This window comes from Tripterygium wilfordii, chromosome 5 (assembly GCF_013401445.1).
Source record: "Tripterygium wilfordii isolate XIE 37 chromosome 5, ASM1340144v1, whole genome shotgun sequence".
NCBI classification, from domain to species: domain Eukaryota; kingdom Viridiplantae; phylum Streptophyta; class Magnoliopsida; order Celastrales; family Celastraceae; genus Tripterygium; species Tripterygium wilfordii.
Genome location: NC_052236.1, coordinates 10,924,223 through 10,944,155, shown reverse-complemented (window position 1 = coordinate 10,944,155; position 19,933 = coordinate 10,924,223). Strand labels below are relative to the sequence as shown.

Genomic DNA, 19,933 nt, shown 5'->3' with positions numbered 1-19,933 from the left:
CAGACAATAACCTAATTCAGGATATGGTCCGAACAAGTAAATCGGATAAGATTTATGTGCTTGGACTTATACCCAGTTTTAAAATAAACAAAAATGTTGTGTTTGACTTGGATTTCGTATACACAACTTATGTACAAACTCAGTTTAATCCAGGAATCGATCATCCGGATTAGGCAAAATTTTGCCACCCTAACCGTACTTCAATAATATTATGAGAAGAATGGCGATGAGATTGAATTATTTGTTTTGGGAATACCAAAGTTCCAAACACACAAATCATGTGAGCAATGACTGTGAGATTGAATTATTGGGTTGGACAAAAACTTTCTCATAAGGAATTGTGGACTATATAGGGTGTATAATTTAGTATATAGTATACTTAATAATTGGTTCTTCAACGTGTTCCTTCTTTGTGTTTTTTTTCACGTACGACACACCTCTCTCTTCTTCTTCTTCTCATCGCAATGGCAGCTACTCCACTTGTCTCTGCTACCCCAAGAAGGTAAGAAGACCGAATAAACTCAACTGTCATTTTAATACTAGTCTTGATATAGCTAGGTGCTTGTGTTTTGATAATTCTTTTAGAAAATCACTGACTTTATCTGGTTTGGGTAGACTAGAAGGAAAAGGAAAGGTGGACCTAATCACGCAATCGGATCTTACACACAACCCGAATACATTGGGTCATTCAATGGGTTTGATTCAAACCGAAAAGTAAACTCATCTCCCCGCTCTCTTCACTTCCTTAAACTCGCCATCACGACAATCTAAGTTGGTGTTCCGCCTTATTAAATAAGGTGTTTCTAAGTGGTCTCGAATCAAAATTAAAAATGGAGATGAAAGAATGTTCTCGATGAATAATTTTACTAGATTTTCTGAGATTCATAGATCAACCCACCAACCTAAAATTGACTTATAGCATAAGATGAATCATTTGCATCAAACGTAGTGGGAATAATTGGGATATCGACTGCTGATATCTTAATCATTTTCGATGATTTTATATTGTTCTTTTGTTAGGATAATAATTTGTTGGACCGTATCATCGTCGATTTCTTTGCCACTGCAGGCTTGAAGGGAAGGTTGCAATTATTACTGGTGGAGCTAGCGGAATTGGGGAGAGCACAGTCAGACTGTTCATCCACCATGGTGCCAAAGTCCTGATAGCAGACATTCAAGATGAGCTCGGCAACTCCCTTTGCCAAGAACTTGATTCCCCAGAATCAATCACATACGTCCATTGCGACGTCACATCCGACACTGATGTCAAGAACACCGTCGATCTTGCCATCACCAAGTATGGAAAGCTGGACATAATGTTCTGTAATGCCGGGATCTCTGGCATATTAGAATCAAGAATCGTAGCCACAGATAATGAAGATTTCAAGAGGGTTTTTGATGTCAACTTATTTGGTGTTTTTCTGGGCGCAAAACATGCTGCAAGAGTAATGATTCCGGCCACTAAAGGATCCATTATCCTCACATCGAGCGTTGCTTCGGTCTCCGCCCTTGGTAGTGGATACGCGTACGAGGCATCAAAACATGCTGTGGTGGGGTTGGCTAAGAACTTATGTGTGGAGCTGGGGAAGGTTGGGATCCGGGTTAACTGTATATCTCCATATGCAGTAGCGACTCCGATCATGAGGGCATTTGTGGGGATGACGGAGAAGGAGAAGTTTGAGAAGGTGGTTTCTTCTGCGGCTAATTTGAAAGGTGTGACTTTGGAAGCAGGATCCAAGTATGTGAGTGGAATCAACCTGGTGATTGATGGAGGTTATAGTACCACCAACCCTTCCTTCCAGAGGGAAGTAAACAATTTGTTTTCTTGAACTTTTTTGACTCTCTTATGTACAATAAGCCTCATTAAGAGGTAGTCCGTTGTTGGTTCTGTGGACTTCTGTGGGTTGTCATTTCTCAAAAACAAAAAACTTAAATTTCCTACATCAATAATTGTTGTGATGAGTTTGGATATGAATCCAATTCACGGGCGCCAAAAAGTGAGGAGAGTGGGAAAGATACTTCTATTGTAATTAGGGGTGGCAAAAAATCAATTCCGGGTCGAAGATCAACACGTGTTTACAAAAATATTTACATGTTCTAACACTAATCTGGATTGAATTTTGTACGTATTATTTGGGCCTTTACATAACGTTATGACCGCATCGGTTGAACCCAATTCAAAGTGTAATAGTCCATGTCCAAGACGATATATTAGGAGGCCCAGCTCAATAACATCGATTCTATATGCTCGCCCAATTATTCTAGGAAATCAGGCATCCCAAAGGGGTGGGTAATTGATGTCAATGTGTTCGGATCGTTCTTCTGTGCCAAGCACGCCGCAAGACTAATGTTTCCGGCGAAGAGATGTTCTATTTTGTTCACGACAAGTGTTGCTTCAGTGATTGGGATTGGAGAACTTATGTGCGGAGTTGGGGAAGTATGGGATTCGGGTCAGTGTGTATCTCCATTTGAGTTTGAGACGCCGTTTTTGAGGAAGAATATGGGGGAAGGAGAGGGCGGAGGAGGTGCTGGCGCTGGCGGCGAATTTAGAAGAGGCGCAAAGACGAACAAGTCAACAACGATTAAAATTGGAGAAGCAAAACACTGGTCTTCATTGAGGATGATATTCCCTCCAATATTTGACGAACATGAGTTCTAATTCTGTGGCCAGTCCTGCCCCGAAAAGGTAATTGAACAACTACTTTGTGCAAGATTGTTTCGATCTCTTGAGTTGAATTTTGTTTCAACTATCAGGTTTCTGAAATGATTGTTTTTGTTTCATACTGGTTTTGCAAGTTAGAAGGTAAGTAGCTGCCATTCGAATACAAATGATGCTTCTGCCACAATGGTAGCATTGTTTGTATTCGAATGTAACAGTGCTACTAATATATTATTCAGTTAGGTTTTGGATTGAATAGACACTTAAGCTCATGAGGAATTAGATTAGTTTACTGGTTTTGGGGAATCTTTTGTCCACAAAATGAGACTGACTGGGTCGGCAAAGATGCGGTTAGCTATAGTCCAAATTCTGCAATACCAAACACACACACTTTTGAAGTTACCATGTGAGAAATGACGATGAGCTTAACGGCTAATTATGGACCATATTAGTCGCCAATAACAGCTAATTCTATGCTTATATGAATAACTTAAGGGTGTATTGTTACTAGTTGGTTCTTCAATGTATTTCTTTTTTTAATTGATCAACCCACCAACCCAACTAGCTAGTCACATAAAAGATTCCTTTTTTTGTCTTCTTCTTCTTGTTATTTTAGATTATCTGGGGATGTAGCAATTTTGTCTTACTTCTGGCATAAGCATGTGGACTTCATTGTTTATATTTTATAAGTAAACTGATCTGCACTTAATAGTGTCTAATACATTGTCTATTAGCTCCACTATTATTGCTGGACTGTTAAAGTTTCCATTGACTTGTAGCAGAAGATGAGTACTAGTTCATCTGTTCCTCCTGTAGTCCAGAAAAGGTGGATGATTTTATGCTGTTCTTTTTTTGGGATAATAATTTGTTGGGCCGTATCATAAATTGGTTTCTTTGTCACTGCAGGCTTGAAGGGAAGGTTGCAATTATTACCGGTGGAGCTAGCGGAATTGGGGAGAGCACAGTCAGACTGTTTGTCCAACATGGTGCCAAAGTCTTGATTGCAGACATTCAAGATGAGCTTGGCAACTCCCTTTGCCAAGAACTCAATTCCCCAGAAACAATCACATACGTCCATTGCGACGTCACATCTGACACTGATGTCAAGAACACTGTGGATCTTGCGATCTCTAGGTACGGAAAGCTGGACATAATGTTTTGTAATGCTGGGATCTCTGGCATATTAGAATCAAGAGTTGTAGCTACAGATAACGACGATTTTAAGAGGGTGTTAGATGTGAACCTGTTTGGTGCTTTTTTGGGTGCTAAACACGCTGCGAGAGTAATGATTCCGGCCCAGAAAGGATCTATTATCCTCACATCGAGTGTTGTTTCGGTGAGTGCATCTGGTATAGGGCACGCATATGTGGCATCAAAACATGCTGTGGTAGGGTTGACTAAGAATTTATGTGTGGAGCTAGGGAAGGATGGGATCCGGGTTAACTGTATATCTCCGTTTGCAGTAGCAACTCCATTGATGAGGTCAATGGGGATGATGGAGAAGGGTAAGTTTGAGGAGGTGGTTTCTTCTGCAGCAAATTTGAAAGGTGTGACTTTGGAAGCACGAGATATTGCAGAGGCTGCATTGTATATGGCGAGTGAGGAATCCAAGTATGTGAGTGGAATCAACCTGGTGGTTGATGGAGGTTATAGTACTACCAACCCTGCCCTTCATATGCAATTAACCAGTTTGTTTTCTTGAATTTTTTTTAACTCTCTTATGTACAATAAGCCTCATTAAGAGGTAGTCCGTTGTTGGTTTTGTGGACTTTTGTGGCTTGTTATTTCTCAAAAAGAAAAACTCAATCCCATATGAATACTTAAAATAATTGGTTCCAACTCGCATCTATTGATAACAATGTTCGAAAGTTCTTCAATAATAACCAAAAGTGTTGGTACAAGTATTGAATTGCTATATTTAATTCACACTGCTTTATGTGAATTTGAAAAGGGTTCAACATAAAAGAATAAAAGTGGAGTCCTTGGCATTGACAGAGAATTTAAAAGAGGCGGGTCTGAAAGCAGAGGATATTGCAGAGGCAGCTCTGTATCTGGTAGGTGTAGAGAGTCAAAATATGTTAGTGGAGTCAACTTGGTGGTTAATGGAGGTTGTAGCACAACCAATCCAATGTTCAGATTTCAGAAATGCTATCACAGGTACATTCTCTTGATCATCTTAATTTTCAGCATCCTCCAGAAAATTTAAATGTTATGGCTTTATATTTAGTTTTTCTGTTTATCTTCTCTATCATCTGGTCACTATGTCCAAATGTGTAAGTTGAGTGATGATATGGAGATTTTCGGGGTTTTTTTTTTAATACATCAGTACATTATTCTATATTTGGTGAACATGAGTTTCTAATTCTATGGCCATTCCGGCCCCCAAAAGGTAATTGAACAACAAATTTGTGCAAGATTGTTTCAATCTCTTAAGTTGAATTTTGTTCAACCATCAAGTTTCTGAAATGATTAGATTTTGTTTCATTATCTGGTTTTGCAAGTTAGAAGGTAAGTAGCTGCCATGCAAATACAAATCATACTACTGCCGCAATGGATATATGCATCAGGAGGACGGTAGCGTTGTTTGTATTCGAATGTAACAGTGCTACTAAGATATTATTCAATTAGTTTTTGGATTGAATAGACACTTAGATTGTGTTTGGATTGAGTGATTTGGAGAGAAGGGAAAGAATAATAATTTTCTCTCTCTTGTTTGGATAGATAAAAAAGGAAAGGAAAGAAAATTAGTTTCATTTACTAATTTATTCTTTTTTTTTTTTAATGTTAAAGTGTTATGTACAAGGGTAAAATAAATTTTTAACATATAAATAACTTAACAAGTCATCCCTTCTGTCCAAATGACTCCATTTTGGGAGGAAGAATTTTGACAAAAATTTAATGAAATCTTCCCTCCAATTACTTCCAATCCCTCCCCTTAATTATTTCTTAACTATCCAAACAAGAGAATTGGAAGGAAACTCCCTTTCCCTTCTCTTCCCTCCCCTCCCCTCCAAATCCCTCAATCCAAACACACTCTTAAGCTCATGAGGAATTAGTTTACTGGTTTTGGGGAATCTTTGCAGATGTCCACAACATGAGACTGACCGGTTCAGCAAAGATGTGGTTAGCTATAGTCCAAATTCTGGAATACCAAACACACACACTTTTGGAGTTATCATGTGAGCAATGACAATGAGATTCCGACTAAATTTAATTTTATCTGTTTGGACAAGAACTTTCTGATAACGAATTGTGGACTATAGACCAATAACAGTTAATTCTATGCTTATATGAATAACTTAAGGGTGTGGTGTATTGTTAATAGTTGGTTCTTCAATGTATTTCTTTTTTTCATTGATAAACCCACCAACCCAACTAGCTAGTCAAATAAATATTTCAGTTTTTGTCTTCTTTCTGTTGTTTTAGAATATCTGGGGTTGGAGCAATCGTGTCTTACTGCTGGCGTAAGCATGTGGAATTCATTGTTTCTATTTTATAAGTAAACTGAGCTGCACTTAATAATGTGTGATACAATTAGCTCCACTATTATTGCTGGACTGGTAAAGTTTCCATTGACTTGTAGCAGAAGATGAGTTCTAGTTCATCTGTTATTCCTGTAGTCCAGAAAAGGTGGATGATTTTATGCTGTTCTTTTGTTGGGTTAATAATTTGTTGGCCTGTATCATCAATTGATTTCTTTTGCCACTGCAGGCTTGGAGGGAAGGTTGCAATTATTACCGGTGGAGCTAGCGGAATTGGGAGAGCACAGTCAGACTGTTTGTCCAAAATGGTGCCAAAGTCCTGATTGCAGACATTCAAGATGAGCTCGGTAACTCCCTTTGCCAAGAACTTGATTCCTCAGAATCACAATCACATACGTCCATTGTGACGTTACATCTGACACTGATGTCAAGAACACTGTGGATCTTGCCATCTCCATGTATGGAAAGCTGGACATCATGTTTTGTAATGCCGGGATCTCTGGCATATTAGAATCAAGAGTTGTAGCTACAGATAATGAAGATTTTAAGAGGGTGTTAGATGTGAACCTGTTTGGTGTTTTCTTGGGTGCAAAACACGCTGTGAGAGTAATGATTCCAGCCCAGAAAGGATCTATTGTCCTCACATCGAGTGTTGGTTCAGTGTCTGCCTCTGGTATAGGGCACGCATATATAGCATCAAAACATGCTGTGGTAGGGTTGACTAAGAATTTATGTGTGGAGCTGGGGAAGCATGGGATCCGGGTTAACTGTATATCTCCGTTTGGAGTAGCGACTCCAATGATGAGGTCACTTGGGATGATGGAGAAGGATAAGTATGAGGAGGTGGTTTCTTCTGCGGCAAATTTGAAAGGTGTGACTTTGGAAGCACGAGATATTGCAGAGGCCGCATTGTATCTGGCGAGCAAGGAATCCAAGTATGTGAGTGGAATCAACCTGGTGGTTGATGGAGGTTATAGTACTACCAACCCTGCCTTTCATATGCAATTAAACAATTTGTTTTCTTGATTTTTTAACTCTCTTACGTACAATAAGCCTCATTAAGAGGTAGTCCGTTGTTGTATTTGTGGACTTTTGTAGCTTGTCATTTCTCAAAAAGAAAAACTCAATCCCATATGAATACTTAAAATAATTGGTTCCAACTCCCATCTATTGATAACAATGTTCAAATGTTCTTCAATAATAATCAAAAAGTGTTGGGACCAGTATTGAATTGAATTGCTATATTTAATTCACACTGCTTTATGTGAATTTGAAAAGGGTTCCACATAAGTGGAGTCGTAATGGCGGTGGCAGCGAATTTAAAGAGGCAGCTCTGTATCTGGTGGGTTCTCTTGATCATTTTAATTTCAGCATCCTCCAGAAAATTTAGATGTCATGGCTTTATCTTTAGTTTTTCTGTTTATCTTCTCTATCAGCTGGTCACTATGTCCAACTGTGTTAGTTGAGTGATGATATGGAGTTTTTTTACCTTTTCTTATACATCAGTACATAATTCTATATTTGGTGAACACGAGTTTCTAATTCTATGGCCAGTCCTGCCCCCCAAAATGTAATTGAACGACAAATTTGTGCAAGATTGTTTCAATCTCTTAAGTTGAATTTTTTTTCAACCATCAAGTTTCTGAAATGATTACATTTTGTTTCATTATCTGGTTTTGCAAGTTAGAAGGTAAGTAGCTGCCATTCGAATACAAATGATACTACTGTCGCAATGGATATATGCGTTAGGGGGACGGTAGCCTTGTTTGTATTTGAATGTAACAGTGCTACTAAGATATTATTCAATTAGGATTTGGATTGAATAGACGCTTAAGCTCATGAGGAATTAGTTTACTGGTTTTAGGGAATCTTTGCAGATGTCCACAACATGAGACTGACTGGTTCAGCAAAGATGCGGTTAGCTATAGTCCAAATTCTGGAATACCAAACACACACTTTGGAAGTTATCATGTGAGTAATGACGATGATCTTAACAGCTAATTATGGACTATATTGGTCGCCAATAACAGCTAATTCTATGCTTATATGAATAACTTAAGTTAAGGGTGTATAGTTAATAGTTGGTTCTTCAATGCACTCTTCTTTTTCTTTTTCTTTTTTTGTCATTTATCAACCCAACTAGCCAGTCACATAAAAAATTTCAGTTTTTGTCTTCTTCTTTTTGTTAGTTTAGATTATCTGGGGTTGGAGTAATTGTCTTACAGCTGGCGTAAGCATGTGGACTTCATTGTTTATATTTTATAAGTAAACTTATCTGCACTTTATAATGTCTAATACTATCGGCTCCACTATTATTGCCTGCCTGGTAAAGTTTCCATTGACTTGTAGCAGAAGATGAGTACTAGTTCATCTGTTACTCCTGTGGTCCAGAAAAGGTAGATGATTTTATGCTGTTCTTTTGTTTGGGATAATAATTTGTGGGGCTGTATCATCAATTGGTTTCTTTGTCACTGCAGGCTTGAAGGGAAGGTTGCCATTATTACTGGTGGGGCTAGCGGAATTGGGGAGAGCACAGTCAGACTGTTTGTCCAACATGGTGCCAAAGTCCTGATTGCAGACATTCAAGATGAGCTCGGCAACTCCCTTTGCCAAGAACTTGATTCCTCAGAATCAATCACATACGTCCATTGCGACGTTACATCTGACACTGATGTCAAGAATACTGTGGATCTTGCGATCTCCAGGTATGGAAAGCTGGACATAATATTTTGTAACGCCGGGATCTCTGGCATATTAGAATCAAGAGTTGTAGCTACAGATAATGAGGATTTTAAGAGGGTGTTAGATGTGAACCTGTTTGGTGCTTTTTTGGGTGCAAAACACGCTGCGAGAGTAATGATTCCGGCCCAGAAAGGATCTATTGTCTTCACATCGAGTGTTGGTTCAGTTTGCGCCTCTGGTAGAGGGCACGCATATATAGCATCAAAACATGCTGTGGTAGGGTTGACTAAGAATTTATGTGTGGAGCTCGGGAAGCATGGGATCCGGGTTAACTGTATATCTCCGCATGGAGTAGCGACTCCAATGATGAGGTCACTTATGGGGATGATGGAGAAGGATAAGGTTGAGGAAGTGGTTTCTTCTGCTGCAAATTTGAAAGGTGCGACTTTGGAAGCACGAGATATTGCAGAGGCGGCATTGTATCTGGCGAGCGAGGAATCCAAGTATGTGAGTGGAATCAACCTGGTGATTGATGGAGGTTATAGTACTACCAACCCTGCCCTTCATATGCAAACAAATAGTTTGTTTTCTTGATCTTTTTTTTTTAACTCTCTTATGTACAATAAGCCTCATTAAGAGGTGGTCCGTTGTTGGTTTTGTGGACTTTTGTAGCTTGTCATCTCTGAAAAAGAAAAACTCAATCCCCTATGGATACTTAAAATAATTGGTTCCAACTTCGATCTATTGATAACAATGTTTGAATCTCCTTCAATAATAATCAAAAGTGTTGCAACAAGTACTGAATTGCTAGATTTAATTCACACTGATTTGTGAGAATTTGAAAAGGATGCCACGTAAAAGAATAAAAGTGGAGTCCTAATGGTGGTGATGTTGGCAGCGAATTTAAAAGAGGAGGGCCTGGAAGCAGAGGATATTGCAGAGGTAGCTCTGTATCTGGTGACTGGTGAGTGAGGAGAGTCAAAGTATGTTAGTGGAGTCATCTTGGTGGTTGATGGAGGCTGTAGCACAACCAATCCAATGTTTGGAAATGCTATTACAAGTTTGTTCTCTTGATCATTTTAATTTTCAATATCCTCCTGAAAATTTAAATGTCATGGCTTTATCTTTAGTTTTTCTGTTTGTATTCTGCCATCTGGTCACTTATGTCCAAGTTGTTAATTGATTTGTTAATTGATTGATTTTATGTTTTTCATTTTTTCTACATGGGTACATTATTGTGACAGCTACGGCATTAATTATGCAGATGCCATTTTTTTGTCGGAGTATGCAGATTATCGAGAGTCCGAATGGAACTCCCGAGTACAGACGGTTTCATTTTTTTTGTCATAGTATGCAGATTAGCAGTGTCCGAATGGAACTCCCGAATACATACAGTTTGGCCGCAAGGAGATTAACCAATTAGAAGTGGTTGATTCCTACAATATACCGTGACTGTACAATTCAAGTTCATTTTTTCCTGTTTGGTTTCTGACTTTCTCTTCTATTTTGTGTCCTTAAAGTGAGTCAAGTGGGTCGTCTATGAAGAGTAAAAAAGAACACTGTGTGTGAGATGTGTTATTTGTTAGCTTTCTTGTCCTCTCTCTTGCCTTGGCAGTTGGCACACATGTTGGTTCTTAGCTACCCTGCAAAGACCAAGAAGTGAACAAGGATGAAAATCTGAGAGGCAAAACACTGTTCTTCATTTGTGGATGATATATTGATATTCCTCCCTATATTTTGATGAACATGAGTTCTAATTCTATGGCCACTCCTGCTCCCAAAAGGTAATTGAACAACTAATTTGTGCAAAGATTGTTTCAATCCCTCTGAAATGATTGCATTTGTTTCATTTTTTCTGGTTTTGCAGGTTAGAAGGTAAGGTTGCATTGATAACCGGTGGTGCTAGCGGCATCGGCAAGTCGACGGTGAAGCTGTTCATTGAACACGGTGCCATAGTGCTAATAGCTGATATCCAGGATGAACTTGGTCACTCACTTTGCCAAGAAATCAACTCTGAAGAATCCATCTCTTACATCCACTGTGATGTAACCTCTGACCAAGATGTCCAAAATGCTGTCAACTCCGCCGTCTCCAAGTATGGCAAGCTTGACATCATGTTCAACAACGCCGGGATCCTGGGTCCTCGGAAACCGATCACATCGACCGATAACGAAGAATTCAAAAGGGTATTTGATGTCAATGTCTATGGTGCTTTCTTGGGTGCTAAATATGCTTCTAAAGTAATGATACCAGCAAAAAAGGGTTGTATTCTGTTCACTGCTAGTGTAGCTTCAGTGATCTGTGGAGGAAATCCGAATGTTTACGGGGTGACGAAGCAGGCTTTGGTTGGGTTGGTGAAGAGCTTGGCTGTGGAATTGGGAGAGCATGGAATTAGGGTAAATTGTATCTCTCCTTATGCAACATTCACGCCTATGGTAATGAAGACTCTGCCAATGATAGAGCAGAGTGAGTATGAGGAGGTAATTTGCCAATCTGGGAACTTGAAAGGGATACTATTGGAGCCAGAAGATATTGCCCAAGCAGCATTATATCTAGCAAGTGATGAGTCCAAGTATGTGAGCGGATTGAATCTGGTTGTTGATGGAGGTTATAGTGTAGTTAATCCTACACTTGGGTTGGCAATTGGAAGCCTGCTTTCTTGAGCCATTGCTCTGGCAATTGAACTGGGTCTGGCTCATTTGTGTCCACTTAGTTATTCTGATATGGCAAATTATCTGTAGGAAATAATTGGAAGGACTAGGGTTTCTTATGAACCTACAGTCTTGTATCACTCTCAATCTCTGTCTCAGGTCGTGAAAGTTGACTCCATTATTGTAGACCCCAAACGTTCAAGGCTGTCAAAGGTTTCTTGATGTGAAATTTCACTTATTTTCTGTAAGCTATCGTAGATGTTTAGTTGGTCACATGGGAAATTGTGAACCTCATATGACCCACATGTTTCATATGAAATTGTGCACATCAATCTTATCAAAAATACACATCTCTATACGTGCCAATAATATTGTCTGTTTTGAGTTATTCAGTTTCAATGGATACATCAGCTCGCACGACTTTGTTTTTCAATAGTCTAGCTATTATAGGCTGAAATCCAACTCACTGAGTAAGCCCAGCTACTATGAGTCAAATCTCAACTCACTAGGGTACGAAAATGTCTTGTTGGTTATAAAGGGTGGACTTGACTTATAAATCACATTGGGTTAGGTCTTCTAACCGATGTGAGATTATTTAATACATCTCTGAATTTGAGATAGTTGTGACAAAAAATATTAAAATCCGTAAGACCTCTAGATTAATGTTGACCAGCAAAAAGATTGGAGTCCCAACATTTTACTACATGCGGCCTTTGAATGTTCGTAAGGCCCAATAAGGCCTACTCAATAAGATATTGGGCCACAACCCATATTTGTCTTATTGGACACTTGCTAACCAACAACCTTGAAATTGGGCCCAGTTCAATAAAGATCATAAAAGCCCATAAACGTCAATGACTGCAAGTCTGGAATAGCAAAAACGCTGCGCTTCAGTCTTCAGGTTTCTCGCTATAGTTCCCATATAAAATCCCAAACCCTAATCCTAACCAGCGCAACCGAGCTACCTTCCCGACCGCTGCTTTCTTCTTTCTTCCACACACAGAGCACAAAGGAGCCGGCGCCATGGGTCGCGTCCGTACGAAGACAGTGAAGAAATCGTCGCGCACGGTGATTGAGCGCTACTACCCGCGCATGACTATGGACTTCCACACCAACAAGAAGCTGTTGGAGGAGGTAGCAATCATCCCTTCAAAGCGCCTCCGCAACAAGATCGCCGGGTTCTCGACCCACCTCATGAAGCGGATCCAGAAGGGTCCGGTTCGCGGTATCTCTCTCAAGCTTCAAGAAGAGGAGCGCGAGCGACGCATGGACTTCGTACCTGATGTTAGCGCTATAAAGACTGATCAGATCGAGGTCGATAAGGAGACCCTTGACATGCTTTCCGCCCTGGGAATGGCTGATATCCCCGGAGTTGTTCAGGTCGACCCGGTTGCAGCTCCTGCTGCGCCGATGGGCTTCGGAAGGGGCGCTGGTGGCCCCGGAAGGAGGTTTTAATCATGTTACGCTTAAATTTCAAGCTTTTTTTTTTATAGCGTTTTTAATTATAAGTCTAGACTAATTTTGTGTTAAATGGCTTATATTTGTTCTCGCAATGTTCTGGGCACTGTGTTTTTAGGCATTAAGCGTGAAGAAAATGTTGGAGAATTTCGCAGTTATTCATGATGGATTTCTTTAATTGGTGTTCAATTTTGAAGAAAATATTTTCGCCTGTTCCCCCTGATAGTATTGTGATTGTGATAGGATGGTATTTATATTCCCCTTATGAAAAGTTCTCTTTTTTTAATTCTGATTCTTTGTTTTAGTTGAATGCTGCTGTGGTTTTGGGAACTTTGTTTGCTTCATTTCTGTTTTGGGTATTGGATGCATTGATCATTCATTATACTTTTTCAGTTCATCATTAAAATTGTAGTTTAATATTAAGCTTGTTGGCTGCTTTGTGGTGGTGGTATTCATTTATGATTGGTTGTAAGGGTGGTTTTTATAACTAAAACTTTTGTTCTTTCGATTACTATGGTTTTATGGTTTGGACAAGAGATTCAGGCTCCTGATTTGGTCATCATGATTAGTGAAATTATCTTTGATTCTTAGCATCCTGGTTTGAAGGAGGCTCGTGATGTGATCATTGTGATTAGTGAATGATCTGTGATTCTTAGCGTCCTGGTTTTCCTTCAAACTAGCTAAATGATTTGGAGAATTTTTTTTTTTTCAGTTGGTGATTAGTGAATGTCTATTATTGTCAGTTAGTTTTGTTATATATCTGATGAAAATGTTAGGTATTATTGGATTGGTTCTCATATCTCTACTTCTAATTGAAGGAGATTTTACATGTGAGAGAATTACTCTGGGTGAAGGGAGTGTTGTTTGTTGGGTCAGGGTAGTGTGATCGATTTCACCACCTTATTTTTCTGTTGGGTCAGGATAATGTGGTCGATTCAGGTAGACACTGGCTATTTATGACCCCTCATAATCCTTTCTTCCCCTGTTTGTTTGGTAACCAAGAACGATATAATACATTCTAGCTTGTCTTTTCGACATCTGCTATTGGTCTAAATCTCTAAACTCGGGCCGTTGATTCGTATGTACAGAATTTCTCATGCCTCTTTTAGTGGAGTCTTGGTTATGGTCATAGTTTTTTATGATTCGCAAGATTATCATGGGTTGATTCATTCTATCATGAGCAGAAAGAATTGGTTTGGGATTGTGGGAATTCATTGGTAAACTCTAGAATTGGTTTGGGATTGTGGCAATTCATCAAACCTTTGTGGTAAACTCACTCATGGCTATGCACGATATGCTTTGCGCAAGGTGAGAGTGGTGATGGGCTTACGGGTAAGTGCCTTTCCGAGCAATGGCGATTGAAATAAAACAGATAAGTGGTTTAAAGAATGCAATGTTCGTCTCAGATGCATGCAATCCTAGCATTTTCTCGAATGCTTGCACTGTCGACATGGCTCAAAGCATACGATTCGGCTAACAAATGACCACATTAGAATCTACATGACCAGGCCCACAAGCTCTTCAATCAACAATACTAGACCCATGAGAGTCATACTTGACCACGTTTATGGATCAAGATTCGGCTAACAAATGTTAAACCCACGAGAGTCTAATCCAATTCGCAAAGACCCACAAGAGTTTTGAGTCCGGCCTAAAAGGCTCACGAGGGCATGGGTGGTCTACAACGAAGTCTATGAAAACTTCGATCTACAATGAGGCCCACTGAAGCCCAATCGACATATTCACCCGTGAGACTCCAGTCATGTGAGCCTACAAAAGAGTCCATCCATACTACGAGCTTCAAAGCCACGACAGCCAGGAAGCTTCCCTCAACATCGCTTTGGCCCAATCAAAGTCCAAGGGCTATCAGTCGACATTAGAAAGGGTGAATTTATAATTAATGAAATTATATTTGGGAGAAATTGCGAGGCTCATATCCTAATTCCTAAGGACAGTCAGTGCCTGCAATTCAGAGTGATTCTCTCTCTACTCTCCTCCCGTTACCAATCAACAACCCTCAGATATTTCCGTATTTGATTGCTTAGTAGTGTAGATACGCAGACATGCTTCCTTAGTGTTTCTTGAGAGGTGACGATGTCAAGACGCTGTTTACTGGTAGTTCTGCTCCTGTTGATTGTATTTACATCGCAATTTGAGTGGAATCAACAATTCGGGAACGAAATCGAAGCAACTCCAATTGTCTCGCGGAGGGAGCAGTATAGCTCAAAAAGGGAAGAAACTGTCAAAGAGAAGGTTAGGTTTTGCTTTTATTGTACTTAATGGATTCAGTTGATTGTTCGGTTAAAAGGTGAATTTTGTTAACGCGTATATATAAGATGATTTGAATCGTTCGCAAGCAATGATTTTTAAGCAAATTTTGTCTTTAATGTTGGTATACTTGTCATAGTACATTATTAATTATATTGCCAATTCTAGATTTTTTTTTGATATCCCATGTTTGACAAACTGTTGGGTTTGATTTCTGAGAAGAGAAGGAATGAAGAAATATTTCTCGTCAAAGCATTTTTCCCAAACGGTTTGGGGTAGGCAACAAGGATCTCAATTTTTAATTTTATGCAATTTTGCACAAGAAAGGACCTTTTTGTTTTTGCAAGAATTTTAAATATACTTGTAGGTTTCTTTTTTCTATAACTTTCCTTTGGTGTTTGCCAGAGCTCATCCAGTTCCCATGACAAACTCAATTTACTTTCTGAAGATGTGAAAATGGAGTCTCCTTAATTTTCATTTCATGTTTCAATATGGTGTTGGTCTCATTCATGGGGATATAATAAGCTACTGATGGTACTGACACTAATTGAAGATCAAATTTTTTTCTATTTTGTTTAATGCTGGTAACAGTGTTTGAAGTACTAAAACATGTTTTCTCAAATTTGTTTAAGGGTTTTGTCTTTAACTTTAGTCAGTGAGTTGGATACATATATCATATATAATGCCTTCCTTTGGCCGCTTTAACAATTAGTGTCAGCTCATTGTATTAACCGGATTGAATTATGATTCTCAAAATCGTTTTCAATAAAGCATAGAGAATATTTCTAGATGTTGAAAACGGATCACTGAGAATTACGTAGCTTTGTGCTTTAGCTTTGGTGGTTAGTGTTGACAGTTTCTTTCCCACAATTTGTTCCAAGCACTCCATTTATCTTCCATGCCATCTACTTTTACGTAAATTTGGTTTTTGACTGAAATCTTGTAGTGGATCAATGAATGCTTTGTGAATTTTGGTTGACATTCACCCTCTTGTTGATTCGCCTCCATATCTAGTGGAACCTTTGACCGCTGATCTGGTGGAAGTTCAAATTCTCAGGTGCCTTGAAATCTAGGGCTTGTATCCTGCTGAATTTCTTCCTCTGTTTGTCCTACTGTTTCTATTCAAGAAAATAAATGGGAGCATCAGCCTATTAATTATCTATTGCGCTTTATGAATAAATGAAAGCTCTTTTCTTTTGCGAATTTTGGCTTGTTTTTGGATGTGTTCAAAGATGTTTAGTGGTCATTTCTTGTGGACCTTGCCAGTTTATGTTTTGATTTTTCTTTTTCTGCATGTGTCCATGCACACCCTTTCCTTGCAAAATGAATTGTGTTTGCTTTTGTGTATATCTGTAGTTTTTGCTTGGCATCTAATGTATTGTTGTCATCTACATTATGATATCCTTGCTGCATTCCTGGGGCCTATCTAAGTAGAATTTCCTACAGCAACTCGAGATTCTAGTTTAATTTTTTTAGCCATGGTTGATGCTTTGAGGCATTGTTGTTATGTTTATATTTAATATGGTTCTTGTTAGAATATATATGAATGATGTGAAATGCCCTAAACCAACAAGTTAACTCATTGGGTTGAATGGCAAAATAGTTAATCTTAACATGGTATCGGAGCTGAAGGTCTTGGGCTCAAACCGTAGATTCTGAAATTTAAACTTCATTTGTTGTTGCCCCAAGTGTGGGTCTTGTGTGAGAGTAGTCCTAGCGTTGGGCCTTATTTGTTGTGCATGTGTTGGGTCGTTGGATTGCTAGCCCACACGTGAGGGGGGAGTGTTAGAATATATATATATATAGGAATTCTCATATAAGGGTCTAATGTAAGGGTGTATATTTACACCATTAATTTGAAACATGTGGGACCGAAAGCAGTGGACCCCACTTGTCATCTCATTCATCCACACCATTAAAAAGTCACCATTATTTTACACTCTTACATTAGACCCTTATGTGAGAAATCCTATATGTATATATATATATATATATATATATATATGATGTGTAATGTCCCAACCCAACAAGTTATATTCTTGGGTTAAATGGTAAAGTAACTAATCTTAACAATCCCCAGTTCTTACTTTTGAAAGGAAAAATTTATCCGTGACAACTTCTCCAAAACATTCCTTAAAATGGTCCCACACTGATTAACTCGGTTTTGACGACGTAATGCTTTGGTCTTTAACTTGAGGTTTTATTTTTCCAAATTGAAGATTTTAGAAGGAATTTGGTTCATTGTTCCAGGTTCTTTTTCATCTTCATCCAAAATTCATATAATGCTTCCACCTTCCCTTTTCTCTTAAAACTGATTGTGTGTTTGTCCCTGAAACGCTAGGTTGGCTTTAATATTATTGTATGTTTCGGGTTCAGAACACTCCATTACTCTGAAAAATGAGTTGATGTATTAGACTTTAGCTCCTCATCTGCAATCCAGCTTGTTTCTGAGGGTCTTAATAGAGCATATTGCCTAGGAGACGTCGAAATGATTAGTCCTTCCCAAGGGAGTGAGATATAATCTAAGCAAGCTGCTGCATTCAGTGTCCTGGGATGATAAGAAGTATTGGGCTTAATATATTACCTTTTGGGTTGTCTAAGGCCGTTTCGTTCTTTTCATCTCCCTGTTTCTTGTGTTTGATTAATCAAAGAGTGTTTTTTTTGATACATTGAAGAATGCTAGTTTAAGCTACTCTTTTGCTATTTTGTGCATGAGAGTTGTTTTTTACAAGCAAACATGTGGTCCAGTTGTAGAGTTGCTGGGATGCAACCTAGAGTTACAGATTCAATTCCTGGAAATAGCATCTCCTTATAATATGCGGAAATAAAGTCTACGTGCATCTTGCTTGTCCCTGACCCTGCCCACACCCACTGCGGGAGCCTTGTGCACGGATGTTGTTTAAACTTTAAACTAATAGTAGTAAATCTTTCATGACCCAGGATGTTATCCTATAGTTCTCTTTGTATTGTAGTTGATTTGGCTGCCAACTTCATTGCAGATCATTCTCTCTCAAGAAAAGAAAATTCATAAACTTAATGAGCTTATGAGGAATCTTCAACAGCAGTTGTTGGAGTGCAGAAATCAAATCTATGTTGTTAATGTCACTGCAATCCCATTGACTGAGCATTTAACTGAGGTTCAGCATCAACCGATCCTGGAGGACTAGAGATTTTTCCACACTTGTTTGTCTTTCATACGCTTGGTACGTTCAAGAAGTTTCCTTTCGCCTAAGCAATTTCATTTTAATTTTCGGTGATATGTACATTGTTTCAGTGACTTCATAAAACAAACCCAATTTCCCCATCCCCTGTCAAAATTTAGTTTGTGACTTTGGGTTTCTTCAATGTCTTATTGAATGTCTTGTCAAAATAATGTTCTGAAATAAGTAGATTAGGAGTTTGTTTTTGAAGTTCTTGTTGCATATAACATTGACAATGAACAGGAGTTGAATTATTTATCAATGCAGGGTTACTAATTACTAGTTAATCACACGGTCCACACCTCCATTTGTTGAAAACCATTTTACACGATTAGTCTCAGTTATGTCACATTTCTTCCCCATAACATTTGAACAAATAATTCGTCTTAGGTTAATTCTGTAAGTTCTGTTTTTCCTGACTTTATGACCTTCATATGGCATTATTTTTTGTTTATGATGGGGACCTCAGACCTTATTTCTCTGTTCTGGGCAACTTTAAGTGTAGTTATAGATGTTCACCCATATAATTTGTATTGGTGAGTCAATTCAATGTTCCAACCACTCTTCCTAAGCATTTATCCTGAGAAGGGTCCCAACAGCCTGCAAGTTGGTTTGTGTAAATACCGTTTGTAGGACCTAAAGAATTCCTTGTTTGTGGGTCTCCTCGAGATCTTGTAAATGCTTGGCCTTATTATTAAGTTGGTTAGGATAGGATCATACCCTGTCAAATCTTATCCTTTCAAAGAAGTTCTTGATGGAACTCAGTATTGCAGAACATGTACATTGGAATGTCTGTCAGACATAGAATGTCTTCAACCAGGGATCTGACATCAAAAACCCTCCACCACACCCCAACATGAAAATGAGGGGTCTGTTTAAGCATGCATTACCTGATAAAATTGCTTCATTGCAACTTAGGAGTTATGGGATCAAATCATAGAAACCATATCTCTATAATAAGGCTGCAAATATCTTGCCCTGCCCTGATCCTCCTGCAGCAGCCTTATGCATGGGAGATGTTTATCCTCTTACCGGCTCGCCGCACCCGCAAAAATGGTTTGTGAATGTCCTGCTATATATTGATTTGTTATCTACCTAGTTAACCTGTACTAATGTGTGTTACTGTTACCCATGCTGTAAGCTTGCATGCCCGAGTAGTAAGTTTCTATGTTGTCAAAAAAACAAGGTTAGAAGAGGATTTTTCTGCCATTCTATGCTGAATTGTGAGCCCTTTAATGTTTGAAATTTGGAAGCCTTTGAGCCGCATGTATGCAAGGGCTTTCATTGAGGGATATCTCCACTTATCCTAGTCCTACACTCATTGCATGAACCCTTTTGCAGTGAGCAACCTATTTTTAGCCAATATGTCTACATAAATTCTTCTCTATAAGTGTGATTGATCCTACTCATATCAAGGATGTACCAACTGCCCTTAGAGAAGGGTTAGTACAGCCTTGATGTCCAGTTCTACTAGTAGTGAAGTTGGATTCTGTTGAAAAGCTACAGAAACATCAGTTTTTGGGGCTTCTGGCT

The 19,933-nt window shown here is 38.9% G+C and overlaps 7 protein-coding genes across 10 annotated transcripts; all 7 read left to right on the top strand.

Moving 5' to 3' along the window:
* The first annotated feature begins 382 nt into the window (after nucleotides 1–382).
* Nucleotides 383–1,947, top strand: LOC119998434 (secoisolariciresinol dehydrogenase-like). Its single transcript, XM_038845766.1, has 2 exons — nucleotides 383–502; nucleotides 1,070–1,947. Exons 1-2 carry the CDS (start codon nucleotides 465–467, stop codon nucleotides 1,827–1,829), a joined length of 798 nt encoding a protein of 265 aa, XP_038701694.1. The 5' UTR covers nucleotides 383–464; the 3' UTR covers nucleotides 1,830–1,947.
* A 358-nt stretch (nucleotides 1,948–2,305) lies between these two features.
* Nucleotides 2,306–4,504, top strand: LOC119998433 (secoisolariciresinol dehydrogenase-like). 2 transcript variants are annotated; one of them, XM_038845765.1, is made up of 2 exons: nucleotides 2,306–2,686; nucleotides 3,566–4,504. In XM_038845765.1, exons 1-2 carry the CDS (start codon nucleotides 2,649–2,651, stop codon nucleotides 4,359–4,361), a joined length of 834 nt encoding a protein of 277 aa, XP_038701693.1. In that variant the 5' UTR covers nucleotides 2,306–2,648; the 3' UTR covers nucleotides 4,362–4,504. The 2 variants fall into 2 exon arrangements, with proteins under 2 accessions (XP_038701693.1, XP_038701692.1); XM_038845764.1 differs by lacking the exon at nucleotides 2,306–2,686 and adding an exon at nucleotides 3,312–3,485.
* Nucleotides 4,505–4,626: 122 nt separating this feature from the next.
* On the top strand, nucleotides 4,627–9,619 carry LOC119998431 (secoisolariciresinol dehydrogenase-like). Of its 2 annotated transcripts, XM_038845761.1 has the most exons (3): nucleotides 8,015–8,112; nucleotides 8,336–8,537; nucleotides 8,619–9,619. In XM_038845761.1, the coding sequence occupies exons 2-3, from the start codon at nucleotides 8,497–8,499 to the stop codon at nucleotides 9,415–9,417; spliced, it is 840 nt and encodes a 279-aa protein (XP_038701689.1). In that variant the 5' UTR covers nucleotides 8,015–8,112; nucleotides 8,336–8,496; the 3' UTR covers nucleotides 9,418–9,619. The 2 variants fall into 2 exon arrangements, with proteins under 2 accessions (XP_038701690.1, XP_038701689.1); XM_038845762.1 differs by lacking the exons at nucleotides 8,015–8,112; nucleotides 8,336–8,537 and adding an exon at nucleotides 4,627–4,816.
* LOC119998435 (secoisolariciresinol dehydrogenase-like) lies at nucleotides 5,627–7,427 on the top strand. The gene is made up of 2 exons (XM_038845767.1): nucleotides 5,627–6,289; nucleotides 6,371–7,427. Exon 2 carries the CDS (start codon nucleotides 6,598–6,600, stop codon nucleotides 7,165–7,167), a length of 570 nt encoding a protein of 189 aa, XP_038701695.1. The 5' UTR covers nucleotides 5,627–6,289; nucleotides 6,371–6,597; the 3' UTR covers nucleotides 7,168–7,427.
* A 378-nt stretch (nucleotides 9,620–9,997) lies between the features above and the next one.
* Nucleotides 9,998–11,800, top strand: LOC119998432 (secoisolariciresinol dehydrogenase-like). Its single transcript, XM_038845763.1, has 2 exons — nucleotides 9,998–10,607; nucleotides 10,691–11,800. The coding sequence occupies exons 1-2, from the start codon at nucleotides 10,564–10,566 to the stop codon at nucleotides 11,484–11,486; spliced, it is 840 nt and encodes a 279-aa protein (XP_038701691.1). The 5' UTR covers nucleotides 9,998–10,563; the 3' UTR covers nucleotides 11,487–11,800.
* A 600-nt stretch (nucleotides 11,801–12,400) lies between these two features.
* Nucleotides 12,401–13,149, top strand: LOC119998273 (40S ribosomal protein S17-like). Its single transcript, XM_038845556.1, has one exon. The coding sequence runs from the start codon at nucleotides 12,498–12,500 to the stop codon at nucleotides 12,927–12,929; it is 432 nt and encodes a 143-aa protein (XP_038701484.1). The 5' UTR covers nucleotides 12,401–12,497; the 3' UTR covers nucleotides 12,930–13,149.
* A 1,673-nt stretch (nucleotides 13,150–14,822) lies between these two features.
* On the top strand, nucleotides 14,823–18,687 carry LOC119998284. 2 transcript variants are annotated; one of them, XM_038845573.1, is made up of 2 exons: nucleotides 14,823–15,185; nucleotides 18,173–18,687. In XM_038845573.1, the coding sequence occupies exons 1-2, from the start codon at nucleotides 15,027–15,029 to the stop codon at nucleotides 18,365–18,367; spliced, it is 354 nt and encodes a 117-aa protein (XP_038701501.1). In that variant the 5' UTR covers nucleotides 14,823–15,026; the 3' UTR covers nucleotides 18,368–18,687. The 2 variants fall into 2 exon arrangements, with proteins under 2 accessions (XP_038701501.1, XP_038701502.1); XM_038845574.1 differs by having other exon boundaries at nucleotides 14,842–15,185; nucleotides 18,200–18,687.
* The last annotated feature ends 1,246 nt before the right edge of the window (nucleotides 18,688–19,933 follow it).